This window comes from Bufo bufo, chromosome 6 (assembly GCF_905171765.1).
Source record: "Bufo bufo chromosome 6, aBufBuf1.1, whole genome shotgun sequence".
Lineage (NCBI taxonomy): Eukaryota > Metazoa > Chordata > Amphibia > Anura > Bufonidae > Bufo > Bufo bufo.
Genome location: NC_053394.1, coordinates 326,209,827 through 326,234,453, shown reverse-complemented (window position 1 = coordinate 326,234,453; position 24,627 = coordinate 326,209,827). Strand labels below are relative to the sequence as shown.

The 24,627-nt window shown below is 43.4% G+C and overlaps 1 protein-coding gene across 4 annotated transcripts in view; it reads right to left on the bottom strand.

Moving 5' to 3' along the window:
- ACSS2 (acyl-CoA synthetase short chain family member 2) overlaps positions 1-23,365 on the bottom strand; it is an 83,871-nt gene extending 60,506 nt beyond the window's left edge. For 2 of the 4 annotated variants that reach the window (XM_040434940.1, XM_040434944.1), the window contains exons 1-7: positions 22,681-23,365; positions 17,592-17,787; positions 7,233-7,324; positions 5,383-5,486; positions 3,957-4,029; positions 3,778-3,853; positions 2,804-2,915 (exon numbers count right to left, since the gene is read on the bottom strand). In XM_040434940.1, coding sequence (XP_040290874.1) covers positions 2,804-2,915; positions 3,778-3,853; positions 3,957-4,029; positions 5,383-5,486; positions 7,233-7,324; positions 17,592-17,787; positions 22,681-22,792 — 765 coding nt within the window. In that variant the 5' untranslated portion in view covers positions 22,793-23,365. The remainder of the gene's footprint in view (positions 1-2,803; positions 2,916-3,777; positions 3,854-3,956; positions 4,030-5,382; positions 5,487-7,232; positions 7,325-17,591; positions 17,788-22,680) is intronic. The other 2 variants (XM_040434942.1, XM_040434941.1) reach the window with 2 other exon arrangements.
- Positions 23,366-24,627: the final 1,262 nt, after the last annotated feature.

Sequence of the window (24,627 nt, the reverse complement as noted above, 5' to 3'; positions counted from 1 at the left end):
CAGTGCTCTGAGGGACTAGGCCAGCCCCTTGGTGCTCCAAGCACCTCATTATCATAAAAACAGATGTACACATTTTTCTACAATGCTGCAAAAGAGGTATCGCTGCACTTAGCATGTTCAACCCTACCATGCAGTATGTCTGGTTTACTAGGGTTCAACATGCTGGCAGATGCTCTTTAAGGATCATTCTCAGAAACATACATAAACTAGAAATAGATGAGAAGAGCTGTTAACAATTGGATAATGGGTCACTTTGATGACTTTTTCAATTCAAGGCAAAAAAGCCAAAAGCTTTAGCAGGGAGAGGCAGTTATTGCATTGGAAACCAGGTGAGACTTGGCAAAGGAAATAAGAATGCAACAAGCTATTAGTACGCCTGCAGAGACTAAACAGGGACACATATACTGAATAATCCAATGAATCAATTGTGATCAATGACCCACTGGAGCCTTGCAGCAGGGAGCTTGCTTCCACAAAAAGGAGAAAGCTTCCTCATATGGGTGGCAGGCTCATTGATCATGGGAACTGTGTGTAGAGATGAGATTTATTGTATTATGGATGTATGAACCATGAATACACTGGGGCCTGAAACCAACTCATTTGTACATGTGATGTATAGGGTGTTACAGGCAGTGTGCAGTCAACAATGTAACAGACACACATTTAATTAGGACAGTGGGAGATCTACAGAACAAACTAGTGCTTTATGATATTTTTGTTTATTAGGTTACGTCCATTCGCGTGTGGCAAATCTGCCCTTTTTTTATTTTTATTTTTACAGGGCCAGAAATGTGGATGAAATTTTAAGAAAGAACACACTGAAAAAAAAAATTCTGCAGTGTAAATTAACCTGCGGTGTGAATTTTACACCTTTCAGTGTGTGAATTTATGCTGCACATTTCCACTGCAGATTTCACCCTTTTTTTGCAGTGCGGGGGGTGAAGCTTACTGCAAATCCACAGCTGAAATTATGCTTCAAATTGCAGCGAAAGCCACCCCATGTGGCCGTAAAATTATGAAGTACAAATGGTTATTGTTTACATTGTATACAAAGTCAGCCACATCTGTCAATTAAGTTCATTAAAGAGATTGTCACAATCTCGGGACCCCCTTCTAAGAATCAATCTGAATAGATGCTAACAAAGAGCAACTCCCACACTGGTGGACACTAAGTATCTGAGGCGATTCATTGAAATCGCCAGTATGTATGTCGGGCCGCAGCTTTCCAAACTCCTTTAGGCTACTTTCACACTCGCGTTTTGGGCAGATCCGTCATGGATCTGCAAAAACGGATCCGTTACAATAATACAACCACATGCATCAGTCATGGATCTGCAAAAACTAATCAGTTACAATAATACAACCGCATGCATCCGTCATGAATTCCATTGAAAGTTAATGGGAGACGGATCTGTTCTCTATTGTGCCAGAGAAAAAGGATCCTTCCCCATTGACTTACATTGTGCCAGGACGGATCCGTTTGGCTCAGTTTCGTCAAGCAGACAGCAAACCTTTTGGTGTCCGCCTCCAAAGCGGAATGGAGACTGATCGGAGGCAAACTGATGCATTCTGAGCGTATGTTTTTCCATTCAGAAAGCCCTAGGGCAAAACTGATCCATTTTGTACCGCTTGTGAGAGCCCATGACGGATCTCACAAACGGAAAGACAAAACGCAAGTGTGAAAGTAGCCTTAGCGGCTGGGGCTAGCTAGACAGAGATTCTGTGTATGGTATGTTTTCAAATCCAAAGACTACAGTGTAGTTCTGTCTGCCCTGCAAGTAGTAATAGTGAATGGGGTTGTATTGCGACCTACAAGTTGGAGCAACCATGAACTGATGGTCACCCATCTGCAGCCATTTGGGGTTCACAACGCAGCCCCATTTGCTTTCATTAGCTACAATGCAGGCTGTGCTACACGGTGATCTTTGGTTGCACAATGTGTCACAGACAAATTCACCATGCAGCCCCAGCCTTAAAGGGCATCTGTCAGCAGATTTGTACCTATGACACTGGCTGACCTGTTACATGTGCACTTAGCAGGTGAAGTCATCTGTGTTGGTCCCATGTTCAAATGTTCCCACATTGCTGAGAAAAATTATGTTTAAATCTATGCAAATGAGCCTCTAGGAGCAAAGGGGGCGTTGCAGTTACACCTAGAGGCTCTGAAACCGCCGCACCCTCTGCACCTTGACAAGACCAGGCAGTGAAAGGCTAGGTTTACACGACGACCATAAGTCGCGCGACAGATAGGGCACAACTACACTTCAACATTTGTCGCGCGACATTTTGTTGCACCAATGTCGCGCGCCAACTTTTATAATGGCAGTCTATGGTGTCGCACTGCAACAAGCGACATGCTGCGACAGTCGCAGAAAAATCCATCTCGAATGGATTTTCTGCGACTGTCGCGTCGCAGTATGTCGCAGTGCGACACCATAGACTGCCATTATAAAAATTGTCGCGCCAGATTGGTGCAACAAAATGTCGCGCGACAAATGTTGTCGTGTAGACCTAGCCAAAAAGTCATCATGCCTGACCCTGTCAATAAAAGTGCAGAGGGCACAGCAATTGCAGAGAATACTGAACCTCTAGGTGTAACAGCAACGCCCTTGTTACTCCTAGAGGCTCATAAAAATTCTGCTCCAGGACTGCCTTATCCAGGTCATACTTCTAATCAACCCGAAAGGTTTGTGGTCATTCCAACATAAGTCAGGCAGCCTTAAAAGGCCTCACCAGGTGCATGTTTCACACAGAGTCCATTGAAATGCATGCCAGGATACTGGATCTGTCTCCATGGGTTTACCTGTACATTTTGGCAAAGTCTCTTGCATGGAGGTGAGGATTTGCTTGTTCCATCACAGATATCATCTCTCCCCAAATGTTTAAGCACAATGCACTTCCTCAGGAAGTAGTTCCTGCAAAGAAGCACCAGTCATAGATTATATTTTATCTAAAGCTCATGAAAGCACCTTACGACAAGCACATTAGGACATCTGCACAAGTTGAGGAATACGCACGGATTCCCGCGCGGAAGAAACGCAAGGTAGTACAGTGCGCCAGCCAAGTGCACGAGAGTTAAACAAATCTTTTTATGTGTGGAAATTGACCTGTCATGGATTTCCAAAACCGCAGGATGTCAATTATGTTTGCGGTTTTATCTGCAGATTTCACCCTTTTCAAATGAAGGGCGAGATCTCCAGCAAAACCACATCAAATTCGCATCAAAAACTGCAATTATAAATTGTGTTTCTTTGGTGCAGCTTGGGTGCAGAAACTAACAGAAATCCACATGGAAATTTATGTGGATTTTCTGCGTGTTCACCCTCACCCGTGTGCCGGTACCCTTAAGGGTTTGTCCAAGAAAGCACACATATCACCTAGCCCCATAATAAGTGATCAGCATTTGATCAGTGGTGGTCCCCTGTCCCTGGTTTGAATGTAGCAGCAGTCGAGCATGTCCATTACCATGCAGCTCCATTCAAATTGCTGGACTGCCTGAGATAGACGAGCACTGTACTCTGCTTTCTCCGGCATTCCCATAGACTATGACTAGATAAACAGTGCACATGCTAAACTGCAAGTCCATTCATTCTGGAATATCCCCTTTAATGACCAAAGATATTCTAGCTCATAATTCATACTAAAGCATATGGAAAACGGTTGCTGTAAAACATCCCCTTTAAAAATATAGAAGGAAAAGGGGAATTTGATTACGTCAATTCAATGAAAGGCTGGTATAGTCATATGTTTCTGCCTGCTCAATTTTGCACCGCTTACTTTTCTGCACACTTCTTTAGTGCCTCATCAGCAATCTGTTTCAGGTTAATCAATTTATCACCACGAAAAAACCCATCTGCAAAGAAAACCATATTCAATAGGTTATGCAAATCACAAAATGTATTCAACATTTATAAAATGATCTACTGTATGCACTAGCATTTAAGAACCATGCCTACCTGCTGTAATAAGGAGACAGCAGTGAGAGTCCAATATCCGCTCACACAGAGATTCAGCAGAAAACCCAGCAAACTAGATAGAAAAAAAGAGTGATATATTTACTGACAAACAATGCCTTACCTATTAGAGGGTTAAGCTTGTATTACTGCAGGCGATTGTTGGGCCAATCATCAGTAACAAGGGTTTGTATGAATGCATGTTAGCAATGATCTGCCAATGTAATACTGCCATACTGCGTTCATCGGGGAACGCCTCCCTCCTGGCAATCGCCGGCAGAATCGGGCTGTCTAATACAGCCTTAGGCCTCATGCACACGATCGTTGTTGTGTTCCGTTCCACAAAATGGGGTTCAGTTGTTCCGTTTCAGTTTTTGTTTCCGTGTGTCTTCCTTTATTTTTGGAGGATCACCAGACATGAAGGAAAGTAAAAAAAAGTCCAAGTCAAGTTTGCCATGCAAATGATAGGAAAAAAACGGACGCGGACAACAATCTTGTGTGCCTCCGCGTTTTTTCACGGTCCCATTGACTTGAATGGGTCTGCAAACCGTTTTCCGTGAAAAAAATAGGACAGGTTATATTTTTTGGACGGACTGGAACCACGGATCACGGACGCGGATGACAAACGGTGCATTAGCCGAGTTTTCAACGGACCCATTGAAAGTCAATGGGTCCGCAGAAAATCACGAAAAACGGACACGGAATAAAACAATGGTCGTGTGCATGAGGCCTTAAGGAGTGAATGCAAAAGAGTTTCTTTTTTTCCAACAGAACCTGTCATGCTCATCTGCTCTTTGGTTCATTAAAGGTTTTATCCAGGAGTAGATTATAGATGACCTACCCTGAAGATAGCTTATCAATATCTGATCGGTGGAGATCCAACTCCTGGTACCCCCACCCGATCTGCTGTTTGAAGAGGCCGCAGAGCTCCGGCGAGTGCTGCAGCCTCTTCTTAGGCCACTGACTTTTGTGGATAGGTCACCAATATTGTACCCCTGAGAAAACCCCTTTAACACAGAATATATATTCAATTTACTGTAAGACTGTGCACAGTACTATAATTCTGCATGAACTGATGAGTGTGCTTTCACAATGCATTAGTATTCTGTATTTCCTGACATATGCCACTGTGTAGACACATATGTCGTACCTAGGCTTCCATGTTACTGCAAAAATACAGTATGTTTCTTTGTTATTTTTACTGTTGCCTCTGAATAGCATAGCTTAGTTAATACCATATACTGGCCTAGGAGACTTTTGGCCTCTGGATACATTTGCTATATATGAGGAAGCGTTTGCAGAGCATTCATCAAATGTACACTGTCACCACAGAGTGAATGCACCCTTAGTGAATGATGGGATCAATACAATGCTCTAGAACCTCGCTCCAACTGGGATTACAAAATGTATTTGCCAAACATTAACTTACCACTATAGAGTGAATGGCTCCAATTCGGGCACATGCCAGCATTGCCACCACTAGCTCTATCACCATAGGCATATAAATGGACACACAATCTCCTTTTTTAACACCTAAGAAAACAATGTTAGTTTCATTGGATAATTGAGGCATAAAAATTATCGTGTTAAACCAGTAAACCAGGTATAATGCCTGGTACGGTTGATTATTGTGAACAAAATGAGTCCTCCATTGCTGCAAATGGATGAACCATTGTGGAATAATTACTACTTTTATTTTTATGCAGTTGGGATGCTCAGAGTACCAAGGAGCTGGCCTAGCTTCTCGGAGCATCATATCACCTCCTCATCTCCCCCCTTGCAACTTCCCCTCTTGGCCTGATAGACAGGGGCATGTATCTTCACTCTTCGGATGCCTGGCCTTGAAATATTGCACTTGAACCCCTTTCTATCAGGCCAAGAGGGAGATGAGGTGAAATGATGCTCAGAGGAGCAAGCCCAGCCCCTTGGTGCTCCGAGCATCTCAATTCATATAAATAAAAGTAATAATTAGGCTGCAACAGTACATTTGCTTGCAGCAATAGAGGGCTCATTTTGTTCACCATCAACAACCCTACCAGGCAATATGCAATATTTATAGGGCTGATCATGGTGACAGATGCTTTTTAAAGAGGACCTTTCATCAGTTTTGACATAGGCTAATTTTGGTATTACCTTGTAGGGCAGCCCCCACTGATACCATGGTTGTTTTTTTGTTTTTTTTCAACCGACCCCCGCTCCTCCCCCGGTTCGTCCGCTGTGGCCCCCCCAATGATTTGGCGCACTGTATTATAATGAGCAGTATACTCGCAATGGGGAGGAGACGCAGTCATCTGCGATCCAATCAGAGCAGACCGCTCACAGCCAGGGAGAAGAAGCTCAAGTTCTTGCGAGATTACTTCTCCCTGGCTGCGAGCGGTCCGCTCTGATTGGATCACGCTCACAGCCAGGGAGAAGGAGACGCCTATACTGCTCATTATAATACAGCGCACCAAATCATCGGGGGGCCACAGCGGACGAACGGGGGATGGAGGGCTTTTTAAAAAAAAACAAAAAAAAACACCCATGGCATCAGTGGGGGCCGCCCTACAATAAACAGTAAATAGCCTAATTATGGTATGTCAAAACTGATGAAAGGTCTTCTTTAAGTGAATGGCCACCTTTCTTATTATGGCGATTAAGGACTTAGGTTGGCTAATGGCTGTATTTTTTACATGATTATGGATTCCAGTTGTGAAATAGCGTTAGTCACTGTACTTTCACACAATTTAATTTCATTTAATAGAGAATGGTGTAACTATCAAAATCCTGAAATCATTTTATTTAAAAAAAAGAAGATGACAGCTCACAGGAAATGGGGGTGTGCGGGTGTGTAAATGCTAGCTGACATTCTGAGCCTGATAAAAGTTTTGCTTCTACACTGCTTCAAATAATGATCATGTAAGTGTGATCATCCCCCTTATCGGTTCTGTGAGATCAGGCGCTGAAAACAAACATCGTGGGAATTAAGGGAAAGGACAGCACAGCAGTACAGTGCTGGCAGATTTACAGAAGGGAGATGCCCCTGCTTGTGAGAGAAATGCATCTACCTATGCAGTTAAAGGGGGGACAAATTAGGCTGAAAAAGATATTAGGGAAACAAAAAAAAAACAAAAAAAACTGTTCCTTTATAGTTATGATTGCACAAAGAAGCACAACAATTATGCAAACTTTTTTTTTTTTAAACTCAGGTACACTTATGATTTTATTACACATACACAATATTAGCATTATGCAAGTATTGCCGATTGGCACAAAGAAATGACAAAACTAGCTGAATACCTTGGTCACGTAAAACATTGGCAAACTGGCACACCTTCTTCAGGAGTTCGACATAAGTGATGGACGTTGAGTCTTCTGGTTCATTTCCTTCCCTTGAAGAAAGTGAAAGATATTTTATATTTAAAGCGACAAATCTGGTCTGTACCCTCAAACAAGTACTGTACAAAAGAAACTATAAACTTAAAGTGGCCGCCGACCATCTATCATATCAAATTGGCAACACGAGTCTCAGTCTGTTACCTACTGCAATTCCAATCACAGCTTGTCATTAGACAGAATATTTAAATGGTTTTTTGTCACTTCAGCAAGTGGCATTATGTAGAGAAAGTTAATGAAAGGCACTTACTATTGTACTGTGATTGTCCATATTGCTTCCTTCGCTGCCTGGATTAAATTTTTTCATCACATTATACACTGCTCGTTTCCATGGTTACGTCCACCCTACAATCCAGCAATGGTGGTCATGCTTGCACACTATAGTAAAAAGTTCTGGCCTCTCTGGCAGCTGAGACCATGGGAGCTCACATAGGCTGGTGCTTTTTTCCATAGTGTACAAGCATGGCCGCCGCTGCTTGATTACAGGATGGTTGTAACCATGGAAACAAGCAGCATATAATAAGATAGAAAAATGAATCCAGCCAGTGAAGGAAGCTATATGGTTAATAGCAATACATTAGCAAGTGGTTTGTAACTTACTCTACATGATAAATGCCATTTGCTAAAGTGACACAACCCCTTTAATGCATCTTTCCAGTCAACTTATACAGTACTACTACAGGTGTGCAAGAATTAGAATTAAGACTCAGGTTTGTTTAACTGTGTGAACCAATGTCCCAGAGGAGAGCCTCCAGAGAGGTCAGGTTCTGAGACAATAATTGGGCCCTACTACAATCAGACCCTAAAGATCCAGCAGAAGACAACTCCACTTGAAGCAGACTTTGTGGACACCATCATTTTCACTAGTTGACCCAAGGTACCCAAGTGTGATACTTATTTTGTTCCTTTCTGGTCACAAAACACTTCAGTTATATATATATATATATATATATATATATATATATTACACGCACAAGTCAACCATAAGGCCAGTTAATGCCCTCATCATATTCCACCTAGACTACTGCAACATGCTCTCTACAGCCTTTTTTCCAAAATTCTTTCACCCCTTCAATACATCCTAAATTCTACTTAAATCCACGGCTCCCCATGTTCCTCTAACTCTCTGCTTGCTCCGTCACAGGTTATATGTCTTCCAACAACTAGCACCCTCAAAGGAGTAAAGCCCTGTCTCTTTAAGCAGTTTCTACCTTTCCCCTTTGCCTCATACTTTGTGGTGGTGGGGCTTCTTTCCTTCTGCACCAGTCTATGAGCTTATGTCATTTATTATATTTTCTTGTTTTGATCGCTAGTTTGTTATGTAGATATAAATTATATACATTAACCCTTTCTACCCCAGTCCAGTTTTCACCTTCCTGCCCATGTCCTTTATTGCAAATCTGACATGTGTCACTATACGTGGTATTAACTTTGGAACGCTTTTACTTATCCAGACCATTCTGAGACTGTTTTCTCATGATACATTGTACTTCACAACAGTGGTAAATTTGAGTTTATTTAAAAAAAATCCCAAATTTACCCCAAAACATTTTAATTTCTCTACTTTTTAAACAGATAATGCCTCATAAAATAGTTATTAGTCATCATTCCCCATATGTCTGCAGTCTGCTTTATGTTGGCATTATTTTGTAAATGTCCTTTTATTTTTTTAGGGGAAGGCTTAGAAGTTTAGAAGCAATTTTAAAATTTTCAACAAAATTTCCAAAACCACTTTTTTTTTAAGCACCAATTCAGATATAAAGTGATTTTGAGGGGCTTACATAATGGAAACCACCCATAAATGACCCCATTTTAGAAACTACACCCCTCAAATTATTCAAAACTGATGTTACAACTTTGTTAACCCTTTAGGTGTTCCACAAGAATTAAAGGAAAATGGAGGCGAAATGTAAAAAAAAAAAAAATTTTAATGCAGATTTTTCATGCTAAATCAATATTTTTTTGCAACACAGCAAGGGTCAACAGCAAACTAAACCTCAATATACACTGCTCAAAAAAATAAAGGGAACACAAAAATAACACATCCTAGATCTGAATTAATTAAATATTCTTCTGAAATACTTTGTTCTTTACATAGTTGAATGTGCTGACAACAAAATCACACAAAAATGAAAATCAAATTTTTCAACCCATGGAGGTCTGGATTTGGAGTCACACTCAAAATTAAAGTGGAAAAACACACTACAGGCTGATCAAACTTTGATGTAATGTCCTTAAAACAAGTCAAAATGAGGCTCAGTAGTGTGTGTGGCCTCCACGTGCCTGTATGACCTCCCTACAACACCTGTGCATGCTCCTGATGAGGTGGCGGACGGTCTCCTGAGGGATCTCCTCCCAGACCTGGACTAAAGCATCTGCCAACTCCTGGACAGTCTGTGGTGCAACGTGACGTTGGTGGATAGAGCGAGACATGATGTCCCAGATGTGCTCAATTGGATTCAGGTCTGGGGAACAGGCGGGCCAGTCCATAGCATCAACGCCTTCGTCTTGCAGGAACTGCTGACACACTCCAGCCACATGAGGTCTAGCATTGTCTTGCATTAGGAGGAACCCAGGGCCAACCGCACCAGCATATGGTCTCACAAGGGGTCTGAGGATCTCATCTCGGTACCTAATGGCAGTCAGGCTACCTCTGGCGAGCACATGGAGGGCTGTGCGGCCCTCCAAAGAAATGCCACCCCACACCATTACTTACTCAATGCCAAACCGGTCATGCTGGAGGATGTTGCAGGCAGCAGAACGTTCTCCACGGCGTCTCCAGACTCTGTCACGTCTTTCACATGTGCTCAGTGTGAACCTGCTTTCATCTGTGAAGAGCACAGGGCGCCAGTGGCGAATTTGCCAATCTTGGTGTTCTCTGGCAAATGCCAAACGTCCTGCACGGTGTTGGGCTGTAAGCACAACCCCCACCTATGGACGTCGGGCCCTCATATCACCCTCATGGAGTCTGTTTCTGACCATTTGAGCAGACACATGCACATTTGTGGTTTGCTGGAGGTCATTTTGCAGGGCTCTGGCAGTGCTCCTCCTGTTCCTCCTTGCACAAAGGCGGAGGTAGCGGTCCTGCTGCTGGGTTGTTGCCCTCCTACGGCCTCCTCCACGTCTCCTGATGTACTGGCCTGTCTCCTGGTAGCGCCTCCATGCTCTGGACACTACGCTGACAGACACAGCAAACCTTCTTGCCACAGCTCGCATTGATGTGCCATCCTGGATAAGGCTACTGTCACACTAGCGTTCGGATGTTTCATCAGACGGATCCGCTCCGATAATGCAGACGTTTGCATCCGTTCAGAACGGATCCGTCTGCATTATTACTTAGAAAATTTTCGAAGTCTGAAAGTAGCCTGAGCGGATCCGTTCAGACTTTACATTGAAAGTCAAAGGGGAACGGATCCGCTTGAAGATTGAGCCATATGGTGTCATCTTCAAGCGGATCCGTCCCCATTGACTTCCATTATAAGTCTGGACGGATCCGCTCGCCTCCGCACGGCCAGGCGGACACCCGAACGCTGCAAGCAGCGTTCAGGTGTCCGCTCACTGAGCGGAGCGGAGGCTGAGCGCTGGCAGGCGGATGCATTCTCAGTGGATCCGCCTCCACTGAGAATGCATTGGGGCCGGACGGCTGCGTTCAGGACCGCTCGTGAGCCCCTTCAAACGGAGCTCACGAGCGGACACCTGAACGCAGGTGTGAAAGTAGCCTAAGCTGCACTACCTGAGCCACTTGTGTGGGTTGTAGACTCCGTCTCATGCTACCACTAGAGTGAAAGCACCGCCAGCATTCAAAAGTAACCAAAACATCAGCCAGGAAGCATAGGAGCTGAGAAGTGGTCTGTGGTTACCACCTGCAGAACCACTCATTTATTGGGGGTGTTTGCTAATTGCCTATAATTTCCACCTGTTGTCTATCCCATTTGCACAACAGCATGTGAAATTGATTGTCACTTTGATTTCACAGAAGTGTGATTGACTTGGAGTTACATTGTGTTGTTTAAGTGTTCCCTTTATTTTTTTGAGCAGTGTATATTACTCTGATTTTGCAGTTTACAGAAATATATGTGGTAGTAAAGTGCTGTCGGGGCATGCGGCAGTGGTCAGCAGGAAAGGAGCGCCATATGGTTTTTGGAGGCAGATTTTGCTAGAATGTTTTTTGGGCACCATTTTGTATTTGAAGAGACCCTGACGTACCCCTACAGTGGAAACCCTAATAAGTGACCCCATTTTGAAAACTATACCCTTCAAAGAATATATTAAGGGGGGTACTGAGCACTTTGACCTAAGCGTTATATGGAATTTGAAAACACTTGGTTGTGAAAATGAAAAGTTTTGTTTCTTCCAATAAAATGTTGCTTTAGCCCCAAATTTTTCATTTTCACAAGGGGTAACAGGGGAAAAAGCACCAAAAATGTGTTACCTATTTTCTCCTGAATACGGCAACACCCCATATGTGGTGGTAAACTGCTGTGGGGGCACATGGCAGGACTCAGAAAGGAAGGAGCGCAGACTTTGATGGATTGGTTTATGGACGCCATTGGCTTTTATTTTATTTTTTGAGTAATTGTCTTATGTGGGGGCTCATTTTTTGCAGGATGAGGTGACCTTTTCATTGGTACAATTTTAGGGTACATAAGAGTTTTTGATCACTTGGCATTACACTTTTTGTGAGGCAAGGTAAAAAAAAGGCTATTTTGGTGTAGTTTAAAATGAGTTAAAAATTTAGGCGTAGTTAAAAAAAATTTTTTTTTACAGTATTCACCTGCAGGGGCATATAATGTGATATTTCTATAGAGCAAGTTGTTACTGACGCAGCGATAACAAAAATAAAAATAATAGATATATTGGGTATGTTTTACACAGTAAATGCATTTTTGAACAGAATGAAATCTTGTTTTTTTGTGTTACCATTTTCTGACCGTCCTATTTTTTAAATATTTTTTGGACAATAGTCTAAGGTAGGGTCTCATTTTTTGCGGGATGAGATGACGGTTTGATTGGTTCCATTTTGGGGTATATACGCCTTTTTGATCGCTTGGTATTAAACTTTTTGTGAGGGGAGGTGACAAAAAAAATTGCTGTTTTGGCACTGTTTTGTTGCGTTTTTTTTTTTTGTTTTTTTTACTGCATTCACCTGACAGGGTGGATCATGTGATATTTTTATAGAGGCAGTCGATATGGACGCAACAATACCTAATAATATGTATACTTTTCTTTTTTTTCCTATTTAAAAAAAAATAATTATTACTTAATTATGGGAAAAGAACGCTTTTTTTAATTATGCAAAACTTTATTTTAACTTTTTTTTTTTTTTTTCCACACAACTTTTTGGGATCTGATCCCCTGTACAATGCATTACAATACTTCTGTATTGTAATGCATAAGCTGTAAGTGTATTACCACTGTAATACACTTACAGCCTTCCTGCCTGCGAGATCCAGGGTGCTGGATCTCACAAGCTAACAGGCAAGGCAGCCACGATGCCTAAGGAAGGCATCGGGCTGCCGTCCCAGCCATTGGTTGCCCATCACTGCAGCACAGGACCCGATGGGGACGGGGAGCGAACTCCCTCCCTCCACACACGTGCGGTCAGCCCTGACTGCGGCATAGTGGGGGTTAATGTGCCGGCATTAATTCACCAATGCCGACGCATACAGCAGGGGTCCGGCTAACGGGAACAGCCAGTCCCCTGCAGCTGATCGGGCGGGCGCAGCTCCGGCACCCCCCCCCCCCCCCATCGGCGCTGGTTAGGACGTCACTTCCCACAGCGCTGTACTATTACGGCGCTGGTTGGGAAGGGGTTAATAAATAAACTAATAATCAAAACACACGACATGAGCTCACAGTGGTGCAGTCCTGCTTCCTGGAATTATAGATTTATTTATAAAAATATGTTTAAGTACAAACATAAAAGGTTAAAAAAATACACCCAAGGCAATGGTATGAGACATAACAGCGCCATAAATCATCAGTAAGGAATCCTGCCTATGCTTTTAGTACATTTGTGTATGTTTAAAACATATGTATACTTTTTCAAATACTAAAAGTATTATGCAAACAGATCACGTGATTTCCTCCTGTTCTGCCTGAAAAGATCAGGACTGCACTTGTGAGAATACACAATAGTATATTATGTCTAGTACTACAGGTTTTCACTAAAGTACAAGGTGTACAGCCCTGTGGCATACATTTTCTCGTTTCTTTTATACCATAATGTTGTCATGTAAATATCTACCACAGCAGAGAAAACAGACTTCTGTGTATAATCCAGTCACTAACACATCACTGCTTGAAGGGAACCTGCCTCCAGACATCTGCTGCCCACTCTGATGGCAGAAAATGATAGAGGGAGAATAGCTGAGCTCTGCGATATATCACACATACATATACAGGTTTACATGACACGATTTCGGAGAAAAGGCAGAATAAATCCCGACAGGACTCCTAGCAACAACAGTGAGAGTCCTCCTGACCTCTCCCACACACAATGACCATCAGTGTACAAACACAGAAGGCTGTAAACACCATCCTATGTGGGCGGTGTAATCAGGACTCTCAAGGTCTCTTCCAGGAGTCCTTTAAAGGAAATGTGTCCCCAAAAATTTTATCTGACAGTTAAAACCAGATAGTAACACGTCTCATTTTTTATAATCTGTTTTTATTTTCTGATTGTAGATTATTTTATTTTATTTCCTGAACACGATTATGGAGGCGGCCATCTTAACAGCATTAAAAAAATTGCTTTACGGCAGCCACATGGTTCATAGACACAATGGTGAGGAGGGGACCTCGTTGACTTCTATGGGAGAGTTTTCTAGGCAGGTTCTGTGACCTGTGCAGAGGTCATTGCACTAGGGAAGAATAGAGGAGCTTGTTAATGGAGGATCCTGTCTTATCTATACACAGAGGTGATCTCATTATAGGCAGGTTTAGAATGATATATAACTGCAGTCAGTGATCTGTACAAACCAAGAAGTGGCTCCAATTATTAGACATAGTGGCCAGTGCAAAAACTGCAGGATTTTTTGTTTTAGTTTAAATATAAAAAGTGAAATGGAAAATTAAAAACATAAAAAATGATTTAAAAATACGTTAAACATAAAAAAGTGATTTAAACAGCAGGTCATTTTCTGATGACACATTCCCTTTAAGGATTTACTCTACTTCTGACTTTTAGTTTACTCCAAATCATATACACCTATACATCCCAGATCTCAGCTTCTCTTCCTCTATCAAATCCTGCTCAGTGGCAGCAGAAGAATTCACCTGGCAGGTTCCGTTTAGAGCCTTTTAATCAATGGCTGCTTGTTCATTAAAATCTGAGGCAGAGGAAGGACACCACATTTACAAAAGGAAAACCTTCACTTAGTGGTATTAGCTGTCATCAAGCACAAAAAAAATTACAGGGGTATCCCATCACAATAAGTGAATATTCGCAAGTGGCAGATTTGTTGTGGAAATTTGTGCAAATCACCCATTTATCTGAATGTTTCTTTCAGTAATTTATGCATATGCTGCACAAACAAACCCTATGCATATTTATATAATGGGTTTTAGGCTACATGCACACGACCGTATGTGGGTTTTGCAGTCCGCAAAAAAAACCAAAAAAACATATGCCATCCTTTTTTGTGGATCCATTGTAACAATGCCTAAAACGGACAAGAATAGGACATGTTCTTATTTTTTTGGCGGACATACTGATGTGGACAGCACACGGTGTGCGGTCCGCAATTTTTGCTGACCCATTTAAATGAATGGGTACGCATCCTATCCGCAAAAAAAAAATGAACGGACACGGAAACAAACAACATTCGTGTGCATGTAGCCTTATGTTGCAGAAATGTTTGCAATAAATCTAGAATGTTAACATAACAGTTCAAGAAACAGTCCCCACCATTTAGCCAATAAACTCATAGTGATCTACAATAACTTACTGTGATGGGAACAGCCTTTAAAGGCTATGGACACCTTTGCCTAGATGCAAAATGAAGCAACTTTCTAAATAGCCTTCATTAACCATTTCCTGCCACTTTGCTTCGGCAGAGTGTGTGCAAATCCTTCACCTAACTGCTGGTGCTGCGGAGTCTGGAATAAATCCATCGGAGCGCTGCTCTTGTTTCTGGCGGCTCTCTCATCTCCCCCACCATTGTCTTAGTTTTAGAGAGTGCAACAAGAGGGTGTGTGAAGAGAGATGGAAAGAATTGAAGAATTGGCTATAGATAGGCAGGAAAGCACATATATGGCAATTTGCAGAGGGAAGGCAGCAGCATCCTGGACACACGAATCTCAGAATGTATTAGGCTGCGTTCACACGGGCGAGATTTCCGCGCGGGTGCAATGCGGTAGGTGAACGCATTGCACCCGCACTGAATCTGGACCCATTCATTTCAATGGGGCTGTTCAGATGAGCGATGATTTTCACGCATCAATTATGCGTTGCGTGAAAATCGCAGCATGTTCTATATTCTGCGTTTTTCACGCAACGCAGGCCCCATAGAAGTGAATGGGGTTGCGTGAAAATCGCATGCATCCGCAAGCAAGTGCGGATGCGGTGCGATTTTCACGCACGGTTGCTAGGTGACTGTCTATACACTGTATTATTTTCCCTTATAACATGGTTATAAGGGAAAATAATAGCATTCTGAATACAGAATGCTTAGTAGGTGATCAATTGAGGGTTAAAAAATAAAAAAAATTAACTCACCTTGTCCTCTTGTTCGCGTAGTTCTCCCGGTCTTTAGTTCTTTAAAAAGATGAACTATGGGCTAAAGGACCTTTGGTGACGTCAGATCACATGCTCCAATCACAGGGTCCATCACCGCGGTGATGGACCATGTAATTGGAGCATGTGATCTGACGTCACCAAAGGTCCTTTAGCCCATAGTTCATCTTTTGAGAAGTAAAGAAGAGACCGGGATTTACGCGAACAAACGGAGAAGGTGAGTTAATTTTTTTAATTTTTTTTAACCCTCAACTGATCACTTACTATGCATTCTGTTTTCAGAATGCTATTATTTTCCCTTATAACCATGTTATAAGGGAAAATAATAACATCTACAGAACACCGAACCCAAACCTGAACTTCTGTGAAGAAGTTCGGGTCTGGGTACCACAGTCGGTTTTTTATCACACGCGTGCAAAACACATTGCACACGCACGATAAAAACTGAACATCGGAACGCAATCGCAGTCAAAACTGACTGCAATTGCATTCCTACTCGCGCGGGTTTGCCGCAACACACCGGGACGCATCCGGAACTAATCCGGACACGCTCGTGTGAACCCAGCCTTACTGATATAGTTCCATAGAACCTAGGGCAGTCTTATAGAGCGAAAAATACTTTTTGACTGTCACCATATAACACAACTATCATTTTACTTGCTTGTTACTTTGGAATACATTGGTGCTGTACAGATAATGATTATAATATCCAGAACAACTTTCAGGTCTCCATAGATGATTTTAACTCTTTAATTGTCTGCATTTCATTTTGCAAGCAGTGATGTAACAACTAATCTTTCACCCCATGCGTACCAGACCATCATCTTGTAATCTCGGCTGGTAACACACTAGTGAATTCATCCTCTGATGACAATAAACAGATGTTGGGTACAAACATATAAGTGAATCCAATGAGCTATGTCTAATGTTATTTCCTAATGAAGAGGAGTGTAATTTGGCTACGGCAGCGTCATTAACATGCTACCATCTTTCAGAGCTCTGGAGAACATGTATCTCCATAGGGCCATTACCGCTGGGTGCCTGCAGACTCTGTGTCACTGATTGTTGACGGATTATGATAAAATGATAAATTACCAGCAAACCCTATTAGGATGACTGATATACTGTATCTGATCAGCAGATTCAATTCTACTGCTACACGGCAGCAAAAAGGATTCTCCTGCTAGGATTTTCATGATTTATTGTGTTGCACTGAATCACAGGCTTTAATTTGGATATTTTTGAACAGAAAACAACCCGAGAGCAGACGGGGTTACCGTGCAAGGATAGTGAAGATCAAAGAGATCAATGACAAGAACTTACAATTTTCTGTGTGTAGGACGGTCTGGATGCTCTGTCGGCCGCAGCTATTAAGAAGTATTCTGATTTCAGCAAATAAATGCTTTTTTTTTTACCAACATACTGAATCAATTCCTAGCAGTTTTCAAGATCTCTGCTTGCTGTTATTCAATAGGAAGTGATTATTGAAAGCCCAGGTATATCTCACACCCCACAATACAACTTACCAATAAAAGGCCACTTTATCCCCCAGCTTCTTCTCTCGGACATTTCTATCAAGGACGTTGTAACATATATTGGTGACAGCTCCTTTCATCCATTGAATATAGATCTTTCCCTTAGTGACATCAAAGTTGTATTTCAAATGCGGCTGAGCAGGAGCCACTCTCCAGTAGAAATCTTCTGCAATTTCCCCCCAAAACTCTGCAAAAAGTAGTAAAAAGTGCACGCTGAAAATCAGAGATCTGAATGACTAAATAAGAGTATTTCCATTTAACATTACATTTTAAAAAGAAATGGCCACTTTTAAACTCATTTTCTACTGCTCGAATATATCTAAATGACAACATTAAAGAGGTTGTCCACCTTTAAAAAACTTTTTGGGCACCCCCTTCCTCTGCCAGCCTGAGAAGAATACTTCCCTGCTCGCTGTCACTTGGTTATGGCTCCTTCGATCCACTGTGCTCCAGTCACCTGCTTGTCCACTTCTGTGACGTGTATCTCTGCAGCCAATGACTGGCCACAGCGGTGATGTGTCCCCTAAGTGGCATCTCACTGGGTTCTGTGCCTCTTGGGGGACATGTCACCGCTGTGGACAGCCATTGGCTGTAGCAGCACAAGTGATGCCCCATCCACTCCGGAAGTTGACAAACAGGGAACCGAAGGAACCAGAACTGGATGTCAGAGAGGTGGTAAGTCTGACTGACAGGGAGCTGCGCAAAAGGGTTTCAAAAGGTGGACAACCCCTTTAAAGGGAGTCTGTCACCTGGAAATTATCTGATAAACCAGGCACAATGCATTGCAGGACTAGCTCATCTTATTGCAATCATAACCTTTCACTTAGTGATCAGTTGCTTCATTCTGGAGAATCAATATGCACATGAGCAGTTAAGTGCACAGAGGGCAGGCCCAAGCCACGCGGTGCACTCTCGCTCCTCCTGCTTCCTCTGTCAGCCGCTCCGTCTCCTTCTTGATTGACAGGGTCAGATGATCTGACTACGCAGGAACCTGGCCCTGTCCATCAAGAAGAAGATGCAGTGCTGCACAGTATGAGCAGTGGGCTCCGAGAGCCATACTAAACATCTGTACAGCTTACATCCATAATCAGCCATGTGCAAAAGGCCCAAGCTTTAGACCTTGTTCACACACAGCAGAATATGTACCTGGATTAGGATAGGGTACAAAACTGCAGTTTGTAAGCCAGCAGGACACAGTTATGTATAAAGGCTGCGGACAATCTCGGGGGCTTTCTCTTCAATGAATGGTGCCATATATCTAGTCACCAGTGAAAGCGGATTTAAATAAGACTGCACTGTACATGAGGCTGAAGAAAATAATCCTGGGACTGATGGTTCGGATTTCTCCTGAAGGAAAATATGGATAATCTGTACCCATTACTGGTGACCACTGATCTTCAAGGTCCTGTCATGGGGTAGAGGTCTCTACAATACTTCCAAGGGTTGTCTGTGTTTTTCCCCCAGAAATCATGCCACTCTTGTCCATGTACCGTGCCTAAAATTGCAGCATATGGTTCTGGGTAGGACTGGCAAAAACATACAATCCCTTTAAAGAGGAGCTGTCCCCTCTCCTGTCATGTCTGCTTTAGTAACTGCTTTCATCCCCCTGGTAATAACAATTCTGGAGCATCTATTCTTAAGTCTCCAGGTTGTGCCATTCCTTTCTTATTCCTGCTAGAAGTTATAGATGAATTGCTAGCAGTTTGCAATGAAAGTCCAGAGGGGTGTTCCTGCACAATCTAAAAATTACCCTATCAGTACTGTCAGTGTCAGACTGTGCAGGGACACATCTGGTACGTCATTGTAAACCACTAGCAATTCATTTCTAGTAGGAATAATAAAGGAATGGCACAACACAGGCATAGGAATAGATGCTCCAGAATTTTTATTACATAGCATATGCAAGCAGTTGCTACAACGTGTCAGGAGAGGTGACGGGTCCTCTTTAAGTCTGGACATAGTCCAACTTGAATTGTTTCGGCTGAGATGCCCTTGAACTGGTTCCACCTTTATGACAAGGTCTTATGACACGCACATTTGCGGCAGCCTGACCTGGAGGCAGAATGGCCCGGTCTGACGGTGATCAGTGTTTTGGCATCAATAACTGGAGTCTTGAAGGATACGCATGTTGCAATATGGCAAGTGCTGAGCTACCCCTCCTTGTAATAAAACACTGCCGGTGCTGCCGATATTCACAGTAACACATTGATAAATAAGATCTGCAGCTAAGGCTACTTTCACACTCGCGTTTGGTGCGGCTCCGTGATGGATCTACACAGATGGACGTGACTTAAAAATACCTTTAATGTAAAAGTAATGGGTATTGGTACAACGGTACCAAATAGCTAACAATACGTGATGTAATCCTCCAGGGGAGATGTATAATAATAATGATATGGCAACGGGAAAAAGATAAATCAAAAGAAGAGGATGGTCAGGGGACCACAGGGGATGCTATCCCTGTAATGCCCTAGCCTATCCTCAGCCAAGACCAATGTTTCCGTGTATCCGGACGGGGAGCTAAGTAAAAATCTATATTATCAATTTTTCATTACTGTGCTATCCTTCTCACCCCCTAATGATCCTTGCCTTAGGTGAAACGCGTAGGGGTTTTTCGTTTAAGGAAGTGTTGGTGTATGATTCTCTGTGGTACACCAGACAGTATCCTTATATTTATGTATTATCCTTTTTTTCTTTATCCGAATTTGTTTGTTTGTAAATGTTCCCCTTCTACAGGGTTTTAACAGGGATACTCTAGGATTAGGCACAGGGACAGGGAACCTCCACCACTAGGGGGCAACCCTGGGCTGAGGATAGGCTAGGGCATTACAGTACCAATACCCATTACTTTTACATTAAAGGTATTTTTAAGTCACGTTCGTTTTATATGCTTAGCTTGATTCAATTTATAAACGTGAATCGGTTGAATCTTTCTGTATCTTCTCTGTGTGAAATATCTGCACAGATGGATCTGTTCAGATAATACAACCGTCTGCATCCGTTTAGAACGGATCCGTTTGTATTATCCGTAACATAGCCAAGACGGATCCGTGTTGAACACCATTTAGAGTCAATGGGGGACGGATCCGTTTTCTATTGTGCCAGATTGTGTCATAGAAAACGGATCCGTCCCCATTGACTTACATTGCGTGTCAGGACGGATCCGTTTGGCTCAGTTTCATCAGACGGACACCAAAACGCTGCAAGCAGGAGAGTGGGATGGAGACGGAACGGAGGCAAACTGATAAATTCTGGGCGGATCCTTTTCCATTCAGAATGAATTAGGGCAAAACTGATCCGTTTTGGACCGCTTGTGAGAGCCCTGAACGGATCTCACAAACAGAAAGCAACAATGCGAGTGTGAAAGTAGCCTTATGCACTCAGTGCTAAAATTCATTGGTGATAAACGTATGATCACCGGGGGTCTGACCGCTGGGACCTCTGAATCCAAAGTGTGAATGGAGCTGTGGTGTGCATGTGTGTGACCCTTGCTCCACTCACTTTTAGGGCCCTTGCACACGACCGTATGCCATCCGAAACATAAGGTCCGTGAGCGGGGCATACGTCCCGGAGCGGCATTGATCGTGCGCACTGGAGCGCACAGCATCATAGGTTACTGTGATACTGTGCACGTCGGGTCACCCGCGGGACATATGAGTGTAGGACAATAGCACCGCGGGCTCACGGACCGTATGTCTTGGAGGGTATACGGTCATGTGCAAGGGCCTTTATGGGACTGATGGAGAACGTGGAGTGCTGAAGTGAATGGAGAGATGGTCACACATCCACACCACAGCTCCATTCACACAGTGGACCCCCTATAGGGTCCTGAGGTCGGTCCATCAGAGATCATATACTATGGATAGGTGATACAAGTTATTCAAGGGGAAACCCTTTTAAAGATAACCTGTCCCCTCTCCAGACATGTCCCCATGTAATAACAATCCTGGAGCCTCTTTTCTTATGGCTCTATGTTGTGCCATTCCTCTATTATTCCTGCTAGAAGGTTCTAAACTGCCAGCAGTCTGCAGTAAAGGTGTTACAAGTAGCGGGTGTGTCTGACTCTGTGCCATCAGCGCTGCCAGTGTCAGACTGTGCAGGGACACACCCCCAACTGGTAACACCCATCTGTACCTTTCCTGCAAGCAATTCATTCATTAACTTCTAATAGAAATATCAAAGGAATGGCACAAAATACAGTCCTAAGAATAGAATAGTACATGGGGAATGCAAGTAGTTACCAAGAGGGGACGGCTCCTCTGGTATCATGGCTGGAGGCGGAGGATGTGTGCGTTTACATGAACTCTGACCAAGAGTCGTGAAGGATTGTCTGAGGGATCCATATCTGATTCTCTACTGTCTTACACACCTAAAAGAAACTTGGCAGAGGAGCTGGCAATCAATCCTATTCTACAACCTATTTTCCGGTCAAAAAAAATTGGAGTGCTTTATCTGCCCCCGTGCCGCTCCTCTATGGGCAAACTGAAACCACTTCGGAAAAGTGACGTCACTTGCGGCTGCTGTCTTCTGAGGAGCCCATGTCAAGGTTTAAGGGAAAACACGGATTCAAGAAAGCAGCAATTTTATACATAATAGGTGAAAGATGTCTGTAGACAGGAGAGAGACATTAACACATAGATGTATGAACTATGCGTGCGTGTGTTCAGCGCAGTCTGGGGTCTATATAATATAAGAACACATAGGATTCATTTCATCAGCCGGCGTAATGCACAAACAAGGCTGCGCAAAACGGTCAAGTGACAAACTCGACTCTGCTTTATCTCTATGAGTTATACATAAAGGATGGATGGTCCCAGACTATAGACTACTATGGGCAGGGTTCTGCCACATACTGTCGCTTCTAAACCTGTTCTGGTTTTAACACTAAACCCTTCATTTGAATTATTAGTAATACTGTAAAAATGGGATTTTCTGGGGAATTACTTTTATATCAGCGTAGACCATGCACAAGCACCACCCCTCCAATAGGGGGCATACAGTAATAGACAGGGGGTCATTAAAAGAGAACCCCGATTTTGTGGACCCCGCGGATTGTACGGTAACATAAGACATCACTCACCGCTGGGTTCTCGCACCGATCTCTCGTACATTTCCTGATATTTCTGAAAAGAGGGGACGTGCGCGGCGGCAGAGACCTCCGGCGGAGGAGGGAACACGTCGGCCGTAGACATGGCAGCTATACAGCAACGGCAAATACTAACGGTGTAAAAAATGTACCACCTGAGCAGGAAAAAAAAATACTGCTATTTATATTAAAAGGCAACTAAAGTAAAAACATAATAAAGCTAAAAAAATAAAATACTGAACATGAAATATGCAACAAATCAGTCACACAGAACACAACTCCACCTCTGCCAAAAACGATGCTAATGTCCTATGCAACAGGCTGAGGAGGTTCTCTACACAAGAAAGCCTAGAAAACAAAAATGGGACTAATTAAAAAAAATCTTTCCAATGTGCAGTGTGGTGAAGAAGAATCACGAAGAGCCGCTCTGGGGGAAAGTACTGAGAAAAGGAAGTTTCATTCAGTCCCCAGTAAGGTGACAGGGACTGTGAATGCAATGCAGCCTGAGGAGGAGCGGGGTCTTCAAAGAGCTGCCGCGGGCGACAGTGTCCTCTGAGAAAGCCCTGAGGTGTCAGTGTGCGGGCGGCACCGAGCACAGGAGGCGTGAGGAGACCTTCCTCATGTCCAGGCTTGACCCTACGGAGGAGGAGACTTCAAGACACACAAAGAAGCGGCGCCTGGTCTGTGCTCAGCTGCTCTAAGACGCCACCTGCTGTCCGGAGGAGCACGTAGCGGCTCGGTGACGTATGGGTGTGGCCGGTGATAAATAGAGATAGAGGAGGCGCGGGGAAGGACTGGGCAGCAGAGGAAACTAGAGGCAGAGATGGCACAGGCCCCAGTAATATGTCACCCAGTCACATCATAAAGGTTTCTAGTGTGTGAAAAGATCCCAGCAGAAATGCCTCACCCTAAGGCCTCCTGCACACCACCGTATGGCTTTTTTCAGTGTTTTGCGGTCCGTTTTTCACGGATCAGTTGTTCCGTTTTTTGTTTCCGTTGTGTTTCCGTTCCTGTTCCGTTTTTCCGTATGGCATATACAGTATACAGTAATTACATAGATAAAATTGGGATGGGCATAACATTTTCAATAGATGGTTCCGCAAAAAACGGAACGGAAACGGAAGACATACGGATGCATTTCCGTATGTGTTCCGTTTTTTTGCGGACCCATTTACTTGAATGGAGCTACGGAACGTGATTTGCGGGCAATAATAGGACATGTTCTATCTTTAAACAAAACGGAAATACGGAATGCATACGGAGTACATTCCGTTTTTTTTTGCAGAACAATTGAAATGAATGGTTCCGTATACGGAACGCAAAAAACGGCCAGTAAACGGGGGGAAAAAACAGTGTGCAGGAGGCCTTATACAGGAAAGTGGTCAGTGCCCCTGGACTCCATGTTATGCAGATCTAGTGGGGAATGTATCAAAATTGGTGTAAAGTAGAACTGGCTTGTGGCTTAGTTGCCCATAGCAACCAATCAGATTCCACCTTTCATTTTCCAAAGGAGCTGTGAAAAATGAAAGGTGGAAGCTGATTGGTTGCGAGGGGCAACTAAGCCAGTTCTACTTTACACCAGTTTGATAAATCTCCCCCTATACACAACCAGTGACGGTCAGTTCGCAGTGTTCGCAAGCGAACGCATGCGGGCTGCCATCTTTAGTAAGGTAGACTCACCCGTCCGGCGATGCACAGGTAAGCCCTTACCTGTGCCTCGAGCCGGTCTGAAATCAAATGCAGGCAGTTCCGAGAACAGCCCCCGGGGGCCTTCATCGGGCTGTTCTCGGAACTGCATTTGATTTCAGACCAGCACAGGTAAGGGCTTAGGCTACTTTCACACTTGCGGCAGTGTCATCGGAACTGCCAGCCGGATCCGCTGATTTTGATGTGACTGAAAGCATTTGTGAGACGGATCCGGATGCGGATCCACCTCACAAA